General features: G+C 46.3%; 1 protein-coding gene across 10 annotated transcripts in view; it reads right to left on the bottom strand.

The window, feature by feature from the left end:
- The window catches only part of TRIO (trio Rho guanine nucleotide exchange factor), a 366,740-nt gene that overhangs the window by 78,986 nt on the left and 268,356 nt on the right, over positions 1 to 19,398 (bottom strand). For all 10 annotated transcript variants that reach the window (XM_016952961.4, XM_063811100.1, XM_016952967.4 and 7 more), the window contains one exon: positions 11,127 to 11,370. In XM_016952961.4, coding sequence (XP_016808450.1) covers positions 11,127 to 11,370 — 244 coding nt within the window. The remainder of the gene's footprint in view (positions 1 to 11,126; positions 11,371 to 19,398) is intronic.

The raw sequence follows: 19,398 nt of genomic DNA, 5'->3' as shown, positions 1-19,398 counted from the left end.
ACCCCAGAAAGGGGCGTGAGGACGTTCTCCTGGGAGAGGTGGCCACAGGGGCAAGAGCTCAAAGGGTAGCCTCCTACCCCCATGCCTTTTTCTGTCCCCTTCAAAACTCTTCCACAGTGTCAGGAAGGAAGGAAGTTAGATTTGGGAGAGCTTTAAAAACTGTCTTATTCAAAATTCAGGCCAGGCGCAGTGGCTCATGCCTGTAATCCCAGCACTTTGGGAAGTCAAGGAAGGTGGATCACCTGAGGTCAGGAGTTCAAGACCCGCCTGGCCAACATAGTGAAACTCCGCCTCTATTTAAAATATAAAAATTAGTCGGGGTGGTGGGTGCCTGAGGTCCCAGCTACTCGGGAGGCTGAGGCAGGAGAATCCCTTGAACTCGGGAGGCGGAGATTGCAGTGAGCCGGGATCATGCCACTGCACTCCAGCCTGGGTGACAGAGCAAGACTCTGTCTCAGTAAATAAATAAATAAATAAATAAATAAATAAATAAATAAATAAAGTAAAATAAAACGAAATTCACTGTGAAATGTTTGTCGTAAGAAACTGAATCCTTCAGAAAAAGCGGAGATTATACGGAGACTCCAAGGCCCACTAGGAGAGCCATCAACAGCCCAGACTTGTGAATGTATCTCTTGCAACTGCATAGCTTGGATTCACGAAGAACTCTGCAAGGATGGAAGGCGTATGGGGCACCATGAAAGCTATTTTATATACATACTGAGGGAAGGGAAGTTACTTGCTCTTTGGAAATCACTGCCATTTATTTATGTGGAGAATCCCTAAAATAAAAGTGCAAAAATGTTGATGAAAGATGATTTACATAAATATTTCATTGCATGCTCTTGTAATTCTGTGGGAAAACATCCATCCAAACCTCACCTCCCAGATAGGTCACACAGAGACTCAAGATATAATTTATATGAATGGATTTAAAGTGGCCCATTCAAAAAGGAAAATTTTTTTTTTTTTTTGCTATTTGGGTAAAAAAATTAAAAAAAAACACGCAAATATCATTACATGCAGTTTTATATTGATTTTTTCCCTATAAAAACATTTAACCTATCAATTCTACGTCTAGAATTCTATCTTCCAGACACACCTGCACATGGACCAAATGATACACATGTGAGGGTATCTCCCGCAGCGCTGTATATATCAGTGAACAAACTGATCCCAGCCCGATGTCCCTGCACAGTGCACAAGTTAATCACTAAGGCACACGCACACATGAAGTACTACACATCTAAAAAAAATGAAGCAGGTCTCTAGGTACTGGAATGGGGTCAAGGGATAAAAGCCAGGGGCAAAACATACCACCACTCATGTCAGCAAAAGGAGGGAGAAATGCTTATCTATTCACTTATTTACATATGCCTAACAAACATTGGAAGCACAAGCTAGAGATGAATAAAAATGGTTATGTGTACCTGGCACGTGGGGTTGTGGGAACAAGACTTCTCAGTTTATACCGCTTCATGTCTTGTTTTCTGAACCATGTAAAATACCTAAACATAACTTGTAAGTCTTAAAATTTTTCTTTCTCTTATTTAGAAAAAAGTTCTCCATATGGGTGGGGTGTGTGAAAGTGTAGGTAAAAGTTTTGTGCCTATGTGCATTTTCTGGAATAGGTACCAGAGCTCCCATAAGATTTGTTCAGGGACACATGACAAAGACTTCCAAGGCCTCCTGCTTCTAAATCAGCCAGAACGATTTAAGGCATTTTCCCTTCTCTTTGCATTTTCAGCTCAGCTATCAGGATCTGTAAAACATTCTGTGCATGGGAAAGTCAGCCCAAGGAGTACAATATAATCACAAAATCTCATCTCACGCTTCTCTGAACAGAGAAAGGAACATAAGGCAAGAGCCAAGCCACACTCGGGTCTGTTTGGCACACACTTCTCAATCAGCACCTGGCTGCTGTGTTATCAGGTGTCCTCAGAGCCATGAGCTGCTAAACACTATCAGAAAACAAGTTCAGACCCACCCTGCGGAATTACATGATTGTTCCCCTCCAGGAACACCACTTACTCATTTTCAAGACACTTAATGAAAAACAGCAAGCTGGACTTTTAAACCATCTCTTACCCAACACATCATCTCTCTGTAATTTTTCACAGCTTCTGCAAATGCTAACTAGAGTGAACAAATTTAAAAGGGAACCCCGTTTGTGTACTAAGTAGCAAAGTCTGATGTCTAGGAAATGTCAGAAAGGAGGCAGTAAAGGAAGTCCAGTCTCCAGAGAGTGAGAGGCAGGAGAGGACGTGGCGGCCTGGTACCTGTGCAGCCCTGCTTGGCCCATGAGTCACCCCCTCAGGGCCCGTCTCATTTTTCCCACGAGCTCCTCGCTGATTTTACTGCTTTCCCTAAACACTAGGCATGGCCATTTAAAGCAAGTGTGGGAAGACCGTTTCTCATTGTTTATGACTCTGCTATATATATAATTTTGTGATGATCTAATATGGATACTGTCAATACCTGCTCGTGGATTTTTCCTGTTTTAATAAACACTTTAATGTAAAGTTGGAACACGAAAATACCTCAAACATGAAGCACTCAACAGAGTAATGGCCCACTTGTGTGGCTCCATAATTATACGCTATGTAGAAAACACTCCTTAATCACAGGTCTCAGACTGATCTCTCAGTCTTGGCTGCACGGTGCTCAGGAAAGGGACAGCGTCTTTGTTTTAAAATTCTTGGTGTAACTCCATGTTCTTTGGTCTTTCTTCCCACAGGAATTGACATTAGCAGCTGTTCAAACAGAATACAACTGCTCTTTTCCAAGCTAATTAAAAAAAAACCTGTATATAGATTTCTCAGTATATTATTTTTAAGAATGTGTGGGTAGAAAAGGGTTTGAAATATCTAGGCATTAATGTGCCTGGGGTGTGTTTTCTGATAACAGTGGCAATTTGGCATGAATCAAATGTTTAAATATACCTGAATCACGATATTTTCGAGTAAACTTTTTAATGTCACTAAACTCTTCTTAATACCCTACATTTTTGGAAGACTTATTAGGTCACGGAAATGTTATAAGCAGTTTCAGTCTCATATGACTCTGAGGAGACTCAGATTCACCTTTGCGGCAGATCCTTTCATGACCCGGGAAAGACCACATTTGGGGTGAACAAATTTAAACCAAGTCCTCTGAAAAACACCTGCAGAAATGCTAGAGGCCTCAGAAGGGCGAGCTCCGGGTTTGGTCACAGAGGCTTCTGCAAAGGTAGAGAAGAACCTTGGTCTCTGCAAAGCTGGAGTTTTTGGGTGGTGAGGCGACAGGGACTTTCTCTGCTCAGTGTGTGGCTGGCTCTTGTGTTGGTGGCTATATGTGTTGTTGCTCAAGAAGGTGGGTCTGTGGCATGAATCCAACTCAAGTCAGAGTAGGCACCAAAAAGGCACCCAGGCTCGGCTTCCCTGGCTCAGCCTGGACCGTCGGCAGGTCATTTCAGACTACACGACCCCCACCAAAGAACTGGCTGACATGGGACCTCTCCATCCTGACGTGACTGCCCCGGTGAGAATCCAGGACAAGGCCGCGGCCCTGTGGGTAGAGGTGAGGCTCCCCTCCAAGGAGGGCATCCCTCTGTCAACTGCCCTGGGTGGGCCAGTGAAGGGCTTCTCTGTCCTGGCACCTTGGAAAGTGGTTGGAGGGGTGAGGTCGTCTCTGGTAACTGGTTGTATTCTGAGCAGGGAAACAGCACCGGCGTATCCCCCGTGCTGGGGTTGGCTGGGAACACGAGCAGTGAGGCTTGGGCTGGGGGTTCCTGAGAGTGGACATACCTGGCAACCTGGAGTCTTCTCTTCCATCATCTGCAAACTCTGTGAATGTCTCATCTGTGCCATGGGGGGTGAAGGGGACATAGGAGCTAAGGGCAGAGACCTGGCCTCCTCCAATCTGCACAGGGGGAAGGATGGTGGTGGGGCCACTGGCCAACAGGCTAAGCCGTGACCTCACCAGGCCAGAGGTTTAGATGAGGAGCTGCAGAAAGGGGTGGGGTGAGGAGGCAGTCCTGGAGGGAGGACAACAGGGGCACATAGGCACGGTCATCTGGGTGTTGATGGAAACACACCCTGGCTTTGCAGTCACACAGTGCTTACCCCAGTGGTCACCTGTTAGAATGTGATGTAGATGAAGCTCCCAACCTCCAGGCATAGGGCCTGGCACATTCATTCATTCATTTAAAGAAGTGACAAGTGATTCTGAGGAGTAACCCTGGTAAAAAAGCTGTGTACATTTCTAGGAACTCTGAGTAACGGTCCCAGCAAATAAATAAATCTATATAAAGTGCATACCTTTAAAGTTACAAAACAAACAAAAAAAACCCAGAACTCGACAACAAGATTACAAATGAACTGCACTCACTTCCCCATGACCGTCTGTGCTGAGAGTCTCCCACTGAGCAGTTCCGCCATGTTTACAGGGCTCAGTTTAAAGCTCCCCCCGCAACCCCCTGCTCAAGGCCCATCTCCTCCGCTTCTCGCTGGCTCTCAGTGCCGGCCATCTGCGGAGACTCGCTGCTTTCTCTACCGAGCCTACTGTTTAAAACACCTGTGTTGTCTGCATTTCCTCTATCCCATTTTTAAGTTCAACAGTATATCTGCAATCATCATTCCTGTTACAATCTGTTTAAGGTGCTTTCAGTGAGTTCCTGGACAGTTCCTTGTGGGTCTTCAGCGTTCCTTGGAGTTCATCTAACTGGACTTTTTCAGCTGCCCTGATGGGAGCCTCTGTGTGGAAATACTTGCTAACTAGACCAAGATTTATTCTGCTCTCTCCTCCCTTCCATGAGCTCACTGAATACATTTATTTTTCCCATGAGGATTTGTATTTGTATTTGATGAAATGAGATGGGGACTATTAGGTAGGGGTGAGTGAGAGGGAAAAAAGCCCCTATGTTACCTGATGTACAGCTCCAAGAGAAGGTGTATAGGTGTGCGTGTGTGTGCACGTGTGTGTGTGTACATGTGCGTCTATGAGACGAAAGGTCTTGTTGGACATGTGAGGAAGCTGAATTTTATTCTCTGACCAAGAGAAAGTCGCCGAAGAAATTTAAGCAAGAGAGTATGGTAACATTTATGTTTTAGGTGAAACGAAAAAGGGCAAGAAGTGAGGTCAGGTGATCAGGTGGTAAGAGTAACGGTGGAAATGAAAAGAGAACATACTTGAAATATATTATTGAGATAAAGTTAACAAAACTGAATGGGCAGCCTCAAAAAATTAAAAATAGAACTACCATATGTCTTAGTCCACTCCTGCTGCTATAATAAAATACCTTAAACTGGATAACTTATAAAGCACAGAAATTTATTGCTGACAGTTTTCAAGGCTGGGAAGTCTGAGATCCAGGCGCTGGCAGAGTTAGTATTTGAAGAGGGCCTGCTCCTCAAAGACGGTGCCTTCTGTGCCCTCACATGGCGGAAGGACAAAAGGGCTCCCTGGGCCTCTTTTGTAAGGGTAGTAATCCCATTCTCAAGGGCTCTGCCCTCATGATCTAATTACCACCCCACAGTCCACCTCTTAATACCATCACATTGGGGGTTAGATTTCAACATACGGATTTTGGAAGGATGCAAACATTCAGACAACAGTACCATATGATCCATCAATTGCATTTCTGGGTATACACCCAGAAGGACTGAAAGGAGGGACTTGAAGAGATTACTTGTACATCCATGTTCATAGCAGCATTATTCACAAGAGTCAAAAGGCAGAAGCAACCCAAGTGCCCATCAGCAGATGAATGTTGAACTCAATGTGGCATCTGCATACAAGGGGATGCTATTCAGCCTTAAAAAGAAAGGAAATTCTGACAAAAGTCAGAACACGGAATCTTCTACAAGAAATAAACAGTCCCAAAAGGACAAGACTACATGACTTTCTACTCACATGAGGCACCTACAACAGTCAAACTCATGGAGACAGAAAGGAAAGGGGCAGTGCCAGGGGCTGGGAGGAGAGAGCGGAGGGTTTTGTTCCATGGGCACAGAGGTTCAGTTGTGTAAGATGGAAAGAAGAATTCTAGAGGTGAATGGTAATGACGGCTGCATAACAATGTGAAGGTACTTAATGCCACTGATCTGTAGACTTAAGAATGGTTAAGATGATACATTTTCTTATGTGGAGTTTACCAGTTTTTAAAAACTGTGGTGGGCAGTGGAGAGACCCTCACGTGCGTTGGCCATGTTCTTGGGTGAACAAGTGGGGAGATGGTGGGAGAGGGAATCTGAATACTTCAGATTTGAAAGTTGCTAAGACAGTCAAGTGGAAAAGTAAACTATTCGGGTGGACAAGAAAACCCTTGGGAGAGAGCTTGGAGAGAAGCAAGGAGAGCTTGGAGAAAAGCAGGGTGGACCCACAGAAAAGTCAACATTTCGGACAGTTCCGAATGAAAATATGTCTCTTTCTCATTTTTAACTTGAGTTAGAAAAAATGCCCCATTTGATTAATAGCAATCATGTATCACCACACTTACGAAAGACAGTCCCTGCGTCTTAACTACTGCAGCCAGTCTGGTCAAGCCTGAGAGCTGATCTTGGTAGTGCCCACTGGAGTTGTGGTAAACTATGGGGGACTGTTTTTGGCACAGATTTTACCACAGTAAAACGTAGCATCCTGAGTTAAAGCCCCTGGGTTTAGAGGCTCAAGTCACCCACAAGCAAAAGGTTTTATTTCTCATGTTTTTTTTCCCCTTAATTTTCTCATTCACTGCAGATGACTCATACTCTGAACTTCTTCGAAATAAAATGCAGGTACTGAACCATACTTTTTCTCTATCCAAAGGAGAAAAAACTTTAAAATTGTGAATGACTTTTAGAGTGGTAAAGGTTAATTTTTATAAGTGGGTGTTTTCTTCTAGACATATTTGAAAGCACAAGCAAAAAGGCCACCTGTCATCACATGATGGGTTGGTGTAAGGAAACGGCAGTTTTGAATCGGCCTTTGCTCATAAAGCCTTCTAAGAACGCTGAACTCAGAATGTCAGAGCTGGCAAGGCCCTGGGAGGCCTTCTGCGCCCGCCCCATCTCAGGCCTCCTGACAGGAAGAACGCATCCTGCAAGCTCACCACTCACTCCTCCCTTGCCACCAAAAGGTCTCTTCTTAAAGCCCATTTCATTTTATTTATTTATTTATTTTTTAGAGATGAGGTCTCACTCTGTTGTCCAGGCTGGAGTGCAGTGGTTTGATCATAGCTCACTGTAGTCTCAAACTCCTGGTTAAAGCCTTATTTCAGCAAAAAAAAAAAAAAAAAAAAAAAATTCCATGGGGTCTGAGAGGGGCCTTCCAGATTCAACTTCGAATGGCCAAGGCTCTGGGCAGCAGTAGTGCGGGACACAGGCCCTGGGGTGGTTTTCCACATGTCCTGAGTGGGGAGTGTGACGGAAGGCCCTCCCCAGGACAGGGTACGAACTCCTGTCCCACCCTCAAAACACTATCAGTCAAAAAGATTCATGCCGGGCACTCCAGAAATGCATCCGGCAGAGAGTGAGAGACGCTCATTTGCCCAGGTTTGTGACAACACTATTTTGCTTTTTCCTGGCTACTTTTCCTTCCGATCACACTGGAGCTAAATCCCCAGGGACCATTGTGTAGGGGGACTCTTGGTTGGGAAGAAAGGGAAAAGGTGAAAAAAGCAGGGCAGCGTAGGGCAAAGAGGATGTTTTGAACTGGCCTCACTGGAAATATACACATTCTTGACATTTCTGTTTACTTCCTGTGACCAAGACTGTCAATAAATACATAAAAGTGACCAGTTTTACAAGTTGAGACAATGGGAAGGAAAGAGAACTTGGATTTACTGAGCCATCAACAATGGTGACGTGACACCGATTTCAACAGTGAGCCCACGTACTACACACTCAAGTGGAAGAGAGTGAAGCGAGGTGAGTGGGCCTCAGCCCAGAATGCAGAAGAGACTCGCTGGGGGCACAGACACAGCCTCCAGGCCTAGGCCCCAGCCCCAGAGCCTCTGAGGTAACGGCAGACAGCATAAACGACAAACACAAGTAAGACTGCTGGAGCACAAGGGTTTGCTGAACCCTTATTCAATCCTGCTATGCCCGGCGTCTGTTTAATTCATGACCAAGATGCTGAGACGGAGGAAGGACAGCCAGAGCAAGAGCAGAAGGAGCCATCAGACACGAAGGCTGGCCGGCCCAAAGGACACCGGGACATGCAAGCTTCCAAAGCAAACTTTGTCCACAAAACAGACGGCATTTTTTAAAGAGACCGGGTCTCGCTATGATACCCAGGCTGGTTTTGAAATGCTGGCCTCAAGCGATCCTCCCACCTCAGCCTCTTGAGCAGCTGTGATGACAGGTGTGTGCCACCGCACCTGGCCACAAGATAGCATTTCTCAATGGAATGATGTTCACAGCAGAGTCTTGTTTCAGACACAAAATTATCTCCTTGAAAAACAAATTGTGTAATTGAATTTCTTGTTCATTTAAAATAAGCTGTATTTTTATCCTCTCCCAAATCATTTTAAGGATATATAGCCGATAAAATAAATCTGGTCTTCATAAATTCCATGGATTCTCAGTGTCCGACAGACTTCCAAGTCTAGCCCAGCTTCAAAACCACCACGTGAACCTGAGCACGGCTCATCATGATCCCGGACCCTTCTTGGCTGATCTGAGTAATTAGACTCATTGCAATCCTTAAAACAGCTTATTATTCTCAAGCAAATAAATAGTCATTTGACCTTAATAGGCATGTTTTTTACATTTGACATAAAAATGTGAAAGTTGGATCATGGTGTTATGAAAAAATTACTGAGGCACTGAGGTTGTGAAAATGTAGAGAAACTAGAACTGAATGAAGGTGCTCCTTCCTCCTGCCTAGAAGGTCAGAGCAGTAAGAGTCAGAGACATATAAGAAACTAACTTTAATAGCAAGCAACAAGAGGCAAATCTGTAAAGCCAGTTCCATACCGTCCCTGAGTTCTGAAGCGAGGGTGAGGCAAGGCAGCCTGAACATCTGATACTGGAGGGGGTCTTACCCAGCTGCCAGAATGATGCATGCCATGGTGTGCAAAGAGGGGCCATGTTTAACTCGCTCGCTGCATATCCTTCAAGCCTGAACAGCTCTTATACTGAAAAGAGGCTCAAAAGGAGAGAGTGGATGGGCAGAGGCATGTGGATGGCTGGCATGGGCAGGCCGGCACATGCCGATGTCTTTCCAGTCGTAGGGGCAGCACCCCTCTTCACACACAGGGCAGGAGAAGGGGGAGGACTGTGGGGCTGAGCAGAGGCAAGCCTGGGTCTCTGCTTCCCAGGGGACAGAGGCCTCCTGCTCCTGCAGTTCCTATGTCTTTTGTTGGACTCCACGTCTAAATCCTCATCCCTTGTTGCCCGACTTTTTGATGATGGCCTCTGTCTCCTAGACAGATTCTGGTCAAGCTGCCTGGTTTCCTGGACGTGGACATGGTCAGGACCTCACCCACGCCCTACCGCTTCCTATCCTTGTGGTTGAAGACGCCCTCCGTTTCCATGTTACTTCTGACCCACATCTGCTGTCTGTTGCTGGGCAGCTCCTAACACTGCAAGGGAACAAACAATCTTTTTTTTTTTTTTTTTTTCAGATGGAGTCTTGCTCTGTTGCCCAGGCTGGAGTGCAATGGTGCGATCTCTGCTCCCTACAACCTCTGCCTCCTGGGTCCAAGCGATTTTCCTGCCTCAGCCTCCCGAGTAGCTGGGATTACAGGCGTCTGCCGCCACACCCAGCTAATTTTTCCTATTTTTAGTAGAGACGGGGTTTCACCATGTTGGTCAGGCTGGTCCGAACTTTTGACCTCAGGTAATCCACCCGCCTCAGCTTCCCAAAGTGCTGGGATTAGAGGCGTGAGTCACCGTGCCTGGCCAGGAACAATCTTATGAGTTTCCTTGCATTACAGGAAAAAATAAAATAAAATAAAATAAATAAATAATTAAATAAGGGAAAAAAGAAAAAAATGGATACAGTTCTGAGCCCCTAACCACTGGCTGGCATAAGTTCACAGCAGGTCTTGCTCATTAAGAAACACCTTCTTGGTAAAAATAGGGCATTAGAGGGTTTGTGAGGGGCAGAGTGACTTTCCAGGTACAAGAATATCGGAGAGTATTTTAGGGAAAAACAAAATGGTACAACGTAGCAACATTCAAAAACCCAACCTCCACCAGAAGTTTTCCGGACAAAGCCAAGTGTGATGAATGCCTAGTTCTTTCGCCTTGGCTAGCCTGCAATTGCGAACACCAGGAAGTAAGAACACACCACAGGAAAGGCACATGCGGAAGAAATCCTTCAGAACAAGTGTTATTTGAGGCATGCTTAAGTTCACCAGGGCCCCTCTGCAGAACAGACTAATTTCAGGAAAAGTTGTACTTTATTTTCAACTCAAATTCAAGGACTTATATTGATGCAACTGAATATATTGAATGCAAAGCATTCTGGCAACAGGCTAAAAGCCAGCATGGCTCAGATCTCTAAATGCAAAGGCACCACGAGGGGAAGCCCACCGCTGTTCCAAATGCATGGGCAGCTTCACCAGAAATGGAAGTGGACACCTTTGGCTTTTGGCCAAAGTCTGAAAATCCTCTGCCTTTCTCTTCAGATTTCTGGAGAAACAACAGCCTAATTCTTCCTGTTTCTTACCAAAGTGACAGTAAACTCACATTTAGGTCCTGAGAAATCCGGAACATGGCTTGGCCTATAATTAATCAGGAGAGCTAATCAGTAGCTGTTTTCTCTTGCAGCTTCATTAGCTCCCTGGAATGACTAACCCTCTGGAGCCAGGGGATGGCCTCCAGGAGGTATCATGTCACACAGAAGAAGGCACAGATGATAAAGGAAGGAAGCAACTGGAATGTTCCAAAATCAGTGTTCTTCTCTAAACTGATGTCGTAGCTCACTACACCACCCTGGAAGTGAGGAGATCACTCATTATTTCTGAGTCGTGGGTGAAATCCTCATTTCCTCTTCAGGTGCTGATGGACTGGAAATGCCCGGACAGTCAGTGACCATGTGCTGAAGGCACAGCTGACAAGGAAGCTCATGCACATTAACAGGCAGGAGAGGCGCGGAGACAGAGCGCTCCAGGGCCACTTCCAGTAGGCGTCTGCCACCCATGCCCCACTGATTCCTACCTTTGTGGTTGAAGATGCCCTCCATTTCCATGCTACTTCTGGAGTGGGCGATGCACAGTGAGCCACAGGGGACCAGGCCTTCTGCCGCTGGGGAGCGGTCAGTGGTCCGCACCAGACACCAGTCAGGCTTGTCATGTGGCCGCTCCAGAACTTCCACGGTCTGGCCCCGTCGGATGGTCAGCTCGTTGCTGTTGCAAGCGGTGAAGTCATGGATCACCACTGTCAGCTCACAGCCACCAGAGAGCTGGGGGGAACAGAGGAAGAGAGGACAGGTCAGCCAGTGTGAGCCACGGTGCCTTCAGGTACAGCTGGGAAGTCCTCCAGGTGGGTTCCTGCCACCCTGCCCCGGAGTGAGCTGAGTGCTCCGAGGTTGTGTGATCACTGCACTCTCCGTATGAAAATATGATTTTTCATAAGAGCTTCCAAATTTCTTGAACCTGAGACATTCTATTTCCTTCCTCACAAAGTGGTATTATATATACACTCATTTTTTAACTTACAGCAGACTAAAAAAAACTCCGCTTGAAGGCTATCTGGGGGATTATCATGAAATATGGTGATAAAATGAGATAAAGTTCTGTTCCAAATTTCTGTTCTGACCCAGTGTTGGGCGTTCCATGCTTTGGAATATGTGGGCTCTTTAAGCATCCCTTGGGTCAGGAAAGAGGCAGCCACAAGAATGGGACTGAACAGGCAATGGGCTATGACCCTGAAACCGAAGCAAAGCACACCTGCCTCTCTTCAGAATCCTTCAAGCGCCTCCTCCTGCTTGTCCAGGGCTCCCCTTGGTGTGGCTCCTGAGGCCCTCTGCCCTCTGCCCTCAGATTCCTTCTAGGCTCCCCCACTCCAGGCCTCAACACGCAGCAGGCACCACAGGCTCTGCAGACATCGGCTCGTTTCCCAGAGGTCCTGGATTTTCTGGCCTTCTGTTCCTCCAGCCTGACGTTCCTTTCCCTCCTTCTCTCCTTTTACCATGCTCACTCTCACCCAGGCCTACTGAAACTCTTCCGGTCCTTCAAAGCTCATCCATAAACTCTCTAACAACACACACCCCATGGCCTCTGCCGGTAAAACAAGTGCATGGTCTTCTCATGACTGTCTGCTTCAGATGGCCTGAGCCCTGGTGTGTGTTCCCTTAGACAGTAAACTCCGTGGGGACAGGGCTCATGCGCTCATTAACATCCCTCCTATCTAAGAATCTTTTCATTTTTTTTTCTACATAAGAATCCCGAGAGCAGCTCCCGGTCTCTGGACTGTCCCAGGTTCTGTCTCTGCTGCTTCTCCACTGTCCCCCTGCAGGGACTCTTCAACCACACCCTCAAGCTGACTCCTCCCGAGCAAAGCAAGCATCCCAACCGCAGACTACTTTCGATCCCTGCTGGGCAACTGGATGCTTCCCTGTCCCCGCAATGCAGAGTCTAGGACATGACTCATCATGCCCTCCCACCCCCTAAATCTCTTTTTCTTCCGGTGTTGTCTTTTGGGTAACAGTATCACCATCAAGTCACTCAAGCTAAAAAACCCCACTCTTTTCCCTCCAAATGCTGTCGAGCAGATGTTGGGCGGCTCTCCGATCACTTCCTTTCTCTGCACTCCCATACCAATCACTTCACTGGGTCCCGCTGGGGCTCCTGAGCTTCCTCCCTCACAGACTCCAGGTTCTCCTTCCAAGCCATCTAAACACCGCTGGCAGGAGACCTTCTAAAAACACGTCATCCTCTTATGCAAAACCCTCACACACAAAGGCCTTAGCATAGGAGGCAAAGGTCCCCCCCCAGCGGCCAGAAGCACCTCCCTCCTCCTCCTGAGGGTCCTGCCTGTAAGTAGCCCATACCATCCCTCTTGCTGAAAGCCCCCACGTCCCCTCTATTCTAAGCTCCCCACTGGCTCCGAGAGGTCCCTCTCGTGCCTGTCCTCCATGGCACTTCAATTCTGAAGTGAGCCACAGCTGGAGTTACACGTGTGTGTGTCTGCCTTCATCACCAGAAGCAGGCTCACCCTACTCTTCTGTGAACTTTCCATCCCTGGACTGGGAGGGCGGAGATGGGGCTGGGCACAGTCACCCTGAGTCCCCCAGTGCCAGTGGTGGTAGGCATGTGACTTACAGAAGCTGTTAGGAGTGGGGCTCCTCCTCAGCCTGCCTCGCACTGTGCTCCGCATCCAGCTAGCGTTCAAATATTTGTGAAATGAAAAAGAAAAGATACATATGCTCTAAAAATGAAGGCACTGCATTTGAAAACCCAAAACGAAGCCTGGATTTTCCTCACTGGCTTCAGGAGCTCACTCTGCCTGTGCTTAGCCTGCAGACGCTCAGCTCTCCCCTGTCACCTCTTGCTAAAGGGCAGTAGCCCAGACAAACCACAGGGACACAAGAGTGTGCTGCGGGCTATGGGGCTGGCTGTGGGAGTGAGAGAAGGGAGGAGGAAATGGCCCAGCCTCCTGCTGGGAAACATTCCTGTTGGGAGTCCCCTGAGCACAAGCCCACACCCAGAGACCCAGGAGCCCGCACATCCTCCGACGGCTCACACTCCCGCTGTGTTCTGGGGCTGCCCCCTTGTGCTGAGGACCTCTGGGAGCCTCTGCCATGCTCTGTGCTGTTGATTATCCTCCTGTTGTAGGAACCTATCTTTTAAGAGAAAGTTCAGATATTCAGAATAAGAAACACATGTCCACTAGACAACCACAAAGACCAAAACAAAACCAAACTCTTCTACCATGAAGCACAGTATCGACAAAGTGAATCAGCTTTGCTAGGCCACAAGGAAAATTTTCATAAATCCCCTTCTCAATCTTACAAACTTCTCCGTGGAAAACCCATGTTAAATTTTACAGGTCTCTGAACAGTCAAAGATGCTAATGTTAAAAGCTCAAAGGCAGAGGCCCAGCCTGGAAAAGAACTCTCCTTGTAGAACCACACTCACGGAGTGGTTAGTCCCGTGACTTAGAGCTGGGGTGCTTCCTGTTCCGGGAACACAGGACCGGTCTGCAGGCCCCGAAGGAGGGTACAGATTGCCATGGCCCCTTGGACCTGCCCTTCCCAGGCCTCTGGGTCTGGCTAGAGCTCCCCAGTGATGCCACCCGCTGCTTCACTGAGCGCACGTGAGAAGCTCCCAGCAGAAACCCACTGGGCTTCCCTGACATTCTTCTAGCAGCCCCCACTCCCAGATGCTGGGAAGTGCACTGTCTCATCACCTGCCCTCTGGCTGCCTCATTCTCCAGAGTCTTATTAATTTTCCAGACGGCTCAAAGCCATGGGCTGCGGGTGGGGGAAGGGTGGGAAGGGGAGAGAGGGGCTGCCGAGGAAGGAGGATTAAGCTAGACTTTATTTCTGGCACTGATTTTTTAGGCCCTTAAAGAGTAATCAAAAACTATTGGAAACATCTGTGTACTTGACAGCACATAAGAAATAAAAATCAAGGATGTTCTGCCAAAGAATCATATACAAAGTTAAAATTCCTTTTTAAAGGCTTTTGAGAACTTGTTAAGAAAATCCAACAACAGAATATTTCAAAGGGCACTACAATTATTTTAAAAATCTTCCCATCTCCCAGTAAATCAACTGGCTTTACCCAAAAAGAGAGGCCCCATAGGGGAGGATTAAATGGGTGTTTTCTAGCCCAGAGAAGAGCTGTCCTGGGGATGCACCTCAATGCTCACATTTGAATATTTTTAACTTCTTGCTGCAAAACATCTTTGAAACCAGGTTTGCTAATTAAAAAAAAAAACTTTTCTGTGTACAAAAGACTTGTGATAACTATTTTGAGGAAGCAGTGCAAATCATTACTGCTTTTTAAGAAAAATTAAATTCCGAACTAGAAAACATTCAGCCACTATCTCGTATGTTACGTCTGACGGAGGTCTTGGCTTTCAGAGAATTTCTACCCTCAGTTGAAAGAGTTACCATTTTATTTATCTAGTTTAAAAATTCCCTTTTCTTTCTAACCATATTTTGTGCAAGTTCTCACAGTATCTTCGTTGCTTCTATATATTTAATGGATTTCTATCATGGGCTCCCACCTCATGCATTGAATTTAGGATTGCAATTTGTGAAAATCTCACTTTCCATGACTCACATTAACACTTGCGAGATTCATATCAGAAGACAGATTTTTTTAAACCTTTCAACTTTTCACTATTAAAAATATGAATGTGGTGACTAACAAGCATGACAACAAAACAGCCTTAATTGGACCAGGGGCCAGGGACCCACCACCGATGTGCCTCCTCCAAAGACTACACCCACGTCCCTCTTTAGGCCCAGACATATGGACAATTAGCAAAATCAAATCGGTTCCTTTCCTGAATTCTTTCCAGAATGACTGAAAATAAACAACTTACTGTGTTTCACCCGAGAGAATGAAATACTCATCTCTGGTTGCAAGCATGTGAACCTTCAACAATTACCACATAGAACAGAATTCTACTTTTCATGTTCTCCAAAGAAACCATGTCCTATCACTGTCTCGCATGAACGCAGTTAATGGCTGTAACTAACAAGAGCTGTGGCTGGGGACTTCTCACACTGTGAGTTGTCACGTCTTCCTTTGCTCCTCAGAACACCCCCGCCCCGGACACAACGAGGCATGTATGGCTCAAGAACATATGGCTCTCGATAGACGGCGGCAATACCTGGTTTGAATTACCAAGCTCTGCGCTGAGTTCTGGGGCAGGCTCTGCCTGAGGAAGAGGGGGCTCTCTCGGACTGCTGTGGTGGGTGATGCAGTCAGTCTTCGCTGCAAACAATTCTACTTCAAGAACAAGAGTCTAATGTGGTAAAGATCAATTGCAGGTGGGTTCTGACCAATTTTCTGAGAGCAATTCAAAAGCAAAAGGAGAATGTGGCCTAATAAAAGCCATTTTCCCCTAAAGAACAAAGTGTATTAACTCCCGTGAACCGTCACAGCCTACAGCCCACTACAGTTCAGTCATTCAGAAACCTCACAAAAGGGTCTTGCGGTTCCGTGAAGGTTTCACACAGAGTAGGCCAAAAAATGATTACTTGGTTAAAGGGAATTAGAGAGTACAGTGCTATTGCTAGCAATGGTTACAAAAAAGGGTAACTATAGGCAGCCAGAACAACTTCCCTAATCAATGCTATTACGCCCCAGGCTCTCACCCACCCAAGCTTCTCCACAGGGCAACTTCACGGAGACTGGGGCTGATCAGCAGCTGTTCTAACATGAACAACAGGCCCTCCGTGCTCACGCCAACACCCAGGCTGCTTTACATAAGGTCAAATTCCAAGAAGCAGCGTTCACTAAAATCTGCCACTTAGAGTTTAAAAGAGGAGGACAGTTGTGATAGGCTCCGATACACTAGGGGTACAGAAAGAAACCTGTGAGGACATAAAAATGGTGAAGACGGGAAACTTTACGTTACATTTTTTTTAACCACAATTAAAGAAAAAAAAATCGGTGAGAAAAAACGTTTTCAAAACCAGCAGCTTACCATACTCAACACTGTATCTGGAAAAGAAGGAGTGAGGACAGTGTTTGAGGATGCCAGTCCCTCTACTGTCTACTCACATGCTCACACACTGCTTTTCTGATGTGAAAATTGATCTTGGAAGACTTGAGTGTGTTATGTTATATACATGAATTGGAATGAAATAGTGGATGAAAAACGGCTGCATTTAAAAGATACAACTAAAAAGGTTAGGCAAACCAGAGACATGGCAGCTCCCTCGCATTAGGCTTCAAGGGTTCACAGAAGCTCACCTGGACCAACGTCGTATTCTTGCTTTTAGCATATCCCAATGAGAAATGCCGGAGGTGCTGTGCAGGCCCTACAGGCGGCCCTGTGGCGTGGCAGGTAAACGCTTTTTGGCTATGAAGTGGAAAAGGGAACGAGCGGGGAAGAAGCAAACAGTTGAAAAACACCTGCCTCACTTAGTGCACTCCCCTAGGCTCTGGAAAGCAAGAAACTTCTTAGGACCATTTAACCCAAAGAAACCTGTTGGCTGTATTTCCTGAGTGACCAAAGCAATCTTTTATTGAGGAAGCTTAATTTGAAATACCTCTTTTTGTCTTTCATGGAGGGACAATGATCTGAGATCTAACGTTAACTAGCTGACCTCAACCAGCTTATGTTAACTAGCTGACTGGGCCCTCACCAGGAAGAGCAATCAGAATAAATACCTGCTTCGAGTCTGAATCATAACTTTATCACCGTCTCCAACTGTAACTTCGATCATGTTGTGTAAAATTTACATTAAATAGCACTTTTCAGTGCTCTACTATTTTACAAACACTTAATTTGTAACATTTCTAACCAAACTTAAAAAAAATCTGTCTTTTCTTAGAACTGAGGCTTTCTACTTCTGCCTGGGGGATTTTGTTTTTCTGATTGGGTAACTGAAATGATCAAAGATGACATTCAGTTTGTGGTTTTATGAGAGAACTTAAAAAACTCATCTAAAAAAATACTACAAAAAGCCACATCACTTAGAAAAACAGAAAACAAAGATGAGTAAAAGAAGGAAGCAGACGTCACACGGAACCCATCACTCAGAGCTCGCCAGGGGAGCGGGGCTCTGTCTCCTTCATTCATTCTTGTGCGCTGAATGCCTATCACGGGGTTGGCACACAGTGGGTGGCCAATACATATCTGAGAATAAATGAACCCACCCTTTGAATACTAGGTCACTGTATACGCATGCAGCTAGGATGAAAGATGAACAGCTGGAAAGGTGCTTTACGCAAGACTCTCCCCCTTCTGCAGTAATTGTGCCCATTCCACACACAGAATTTTGCAGTTGAGCCACCACAATTCATCAGGCCAGGCACTGAAGTAAAACATTTCATTCTTAGGACAGCTTCCAGATCCTAACAAGTACAATACAATCAACAGCTAAATCCACTGTAGCCCCAAGAGTGTGCAGATGGAGGAAGGGGAGGCTGAAATTGACAGTAACCTGCAACAGCAGCAATGCCGGCCAGTAGCCCGAGTGAGGCAGGAGGAAGCCATCTGTATAACGGAGACACAGAAACTGAATATTTATTCAGTGCTTAGAACATGCTAGTCACTGATCTAAATATATTATATGTGAGCACTACTATCATTCCCATTTACAGATGAGGAAACTGAGGTTCAGAGTGGTGAGGTGACTTGCCCAAGACCACCAGCTGCTGAGGCAGAGGCCAGAGGTTTGCTGGTGGGTACATCCTCGCTTTTGATTGCCTGCTCTTAGGTGTGTTGTATATGCTATGCCACTGCCAGGTACACTCTGAGCAGAGGAAGGTCAACTGCGGTTGGGAGTGCTCTTTATAAAGGACGTTAAAATAAGCACCATCCTGTGGAAAAGGCTTCTGAATTAAATGACTCAATTTCATGCTTACATGGGGCAAGCTTATCTGAGGTCCTGGGAAACTCAGAGCCCTGAGCTGGCCAGGAGGCAGAGAGCATCCTCTCTGAGCAGCTCCAGCCAGAGGGGAGGGTGTGGGACACCTCTGTGCCTGGCCGAGCAGCCCTACGCCTTCCATGCGGTGAATAGAGGCAGAACGCAGGACTGCAAGACAACCTCGGGAGGCTGAACACAAGCATCATTAGATAGATATACACCCTTACCCAAGATGGTGAATTAGGCCATATTTCAAAATGTATTGGCATTAACTACTTTACATACTACCTCGACGCTGCAATTTATGTAAGTCCAACCAAGTTCCTGGAGTGTAGAATGTCACTTGACAGAAAGAGCTGATTGCTTTTCTAAATTTTAAAATACACGGAACCTTGGCCGGGCATGGTGGCTCACGCCTGTAATCCTACCACTTTGGGAGGCCGAGGCAGGTGGATCACCTGGGGTCAGGAGTTCGAGACCAGCCTGGCCAACATGGCAAAACCCCATCTCTACTAAAAATACAGAAATTAGCTGGGTGTGGTGGTACTTGCCTATAATCTCAGCTACAAGGGGGGCTGAGGCAGGAGAATCACTTGAACCTGGGAGGCGGAGGTTGCAGTGAGCAAAGGTCATGCCACTGTACTCCAGCCTGGGAGACAGAGCAAGACTCCATCTCAAAAAAAAAAAAAAAAGAAAGAAAAAAAACAACACGTAGAACCTCATGTCTCCAACACGGTGCTAAGGCTTCATTAAGAATAACTGAAACTGGCTGGATGCAGTGGGGCTCAGGACAATAATCCCAGCGTTTTGAGAGGCTGAGGTGGGAGGATTGCTTGAGGTCAGGAGTTTGAGGCCAGCCTGGGAAACACAGTTCGATACTGTCTCTACAAAAATAAAAAATAAAAAACTAGCCAGGCATAGTAGTGTACACTT

The sequence above is a fragment of the Pan troglodytes genome, chromosome 4, assembly GCF_028858775.2.
Source record: "Pan troglodytes isolate AG18354 chromosome 4, NHGRI_mPanTro3-v2.0_pri, whole genome shotgun sequence".
Lineage (NCBI taxonomy): Eukaryota > Metazoa > Chordata > Mammalia > Primates > Hominidae > Pan > Pan troglodytes.
This window is presented reverse-complemented; position numbering and strand designations above follow the sequence as displayed.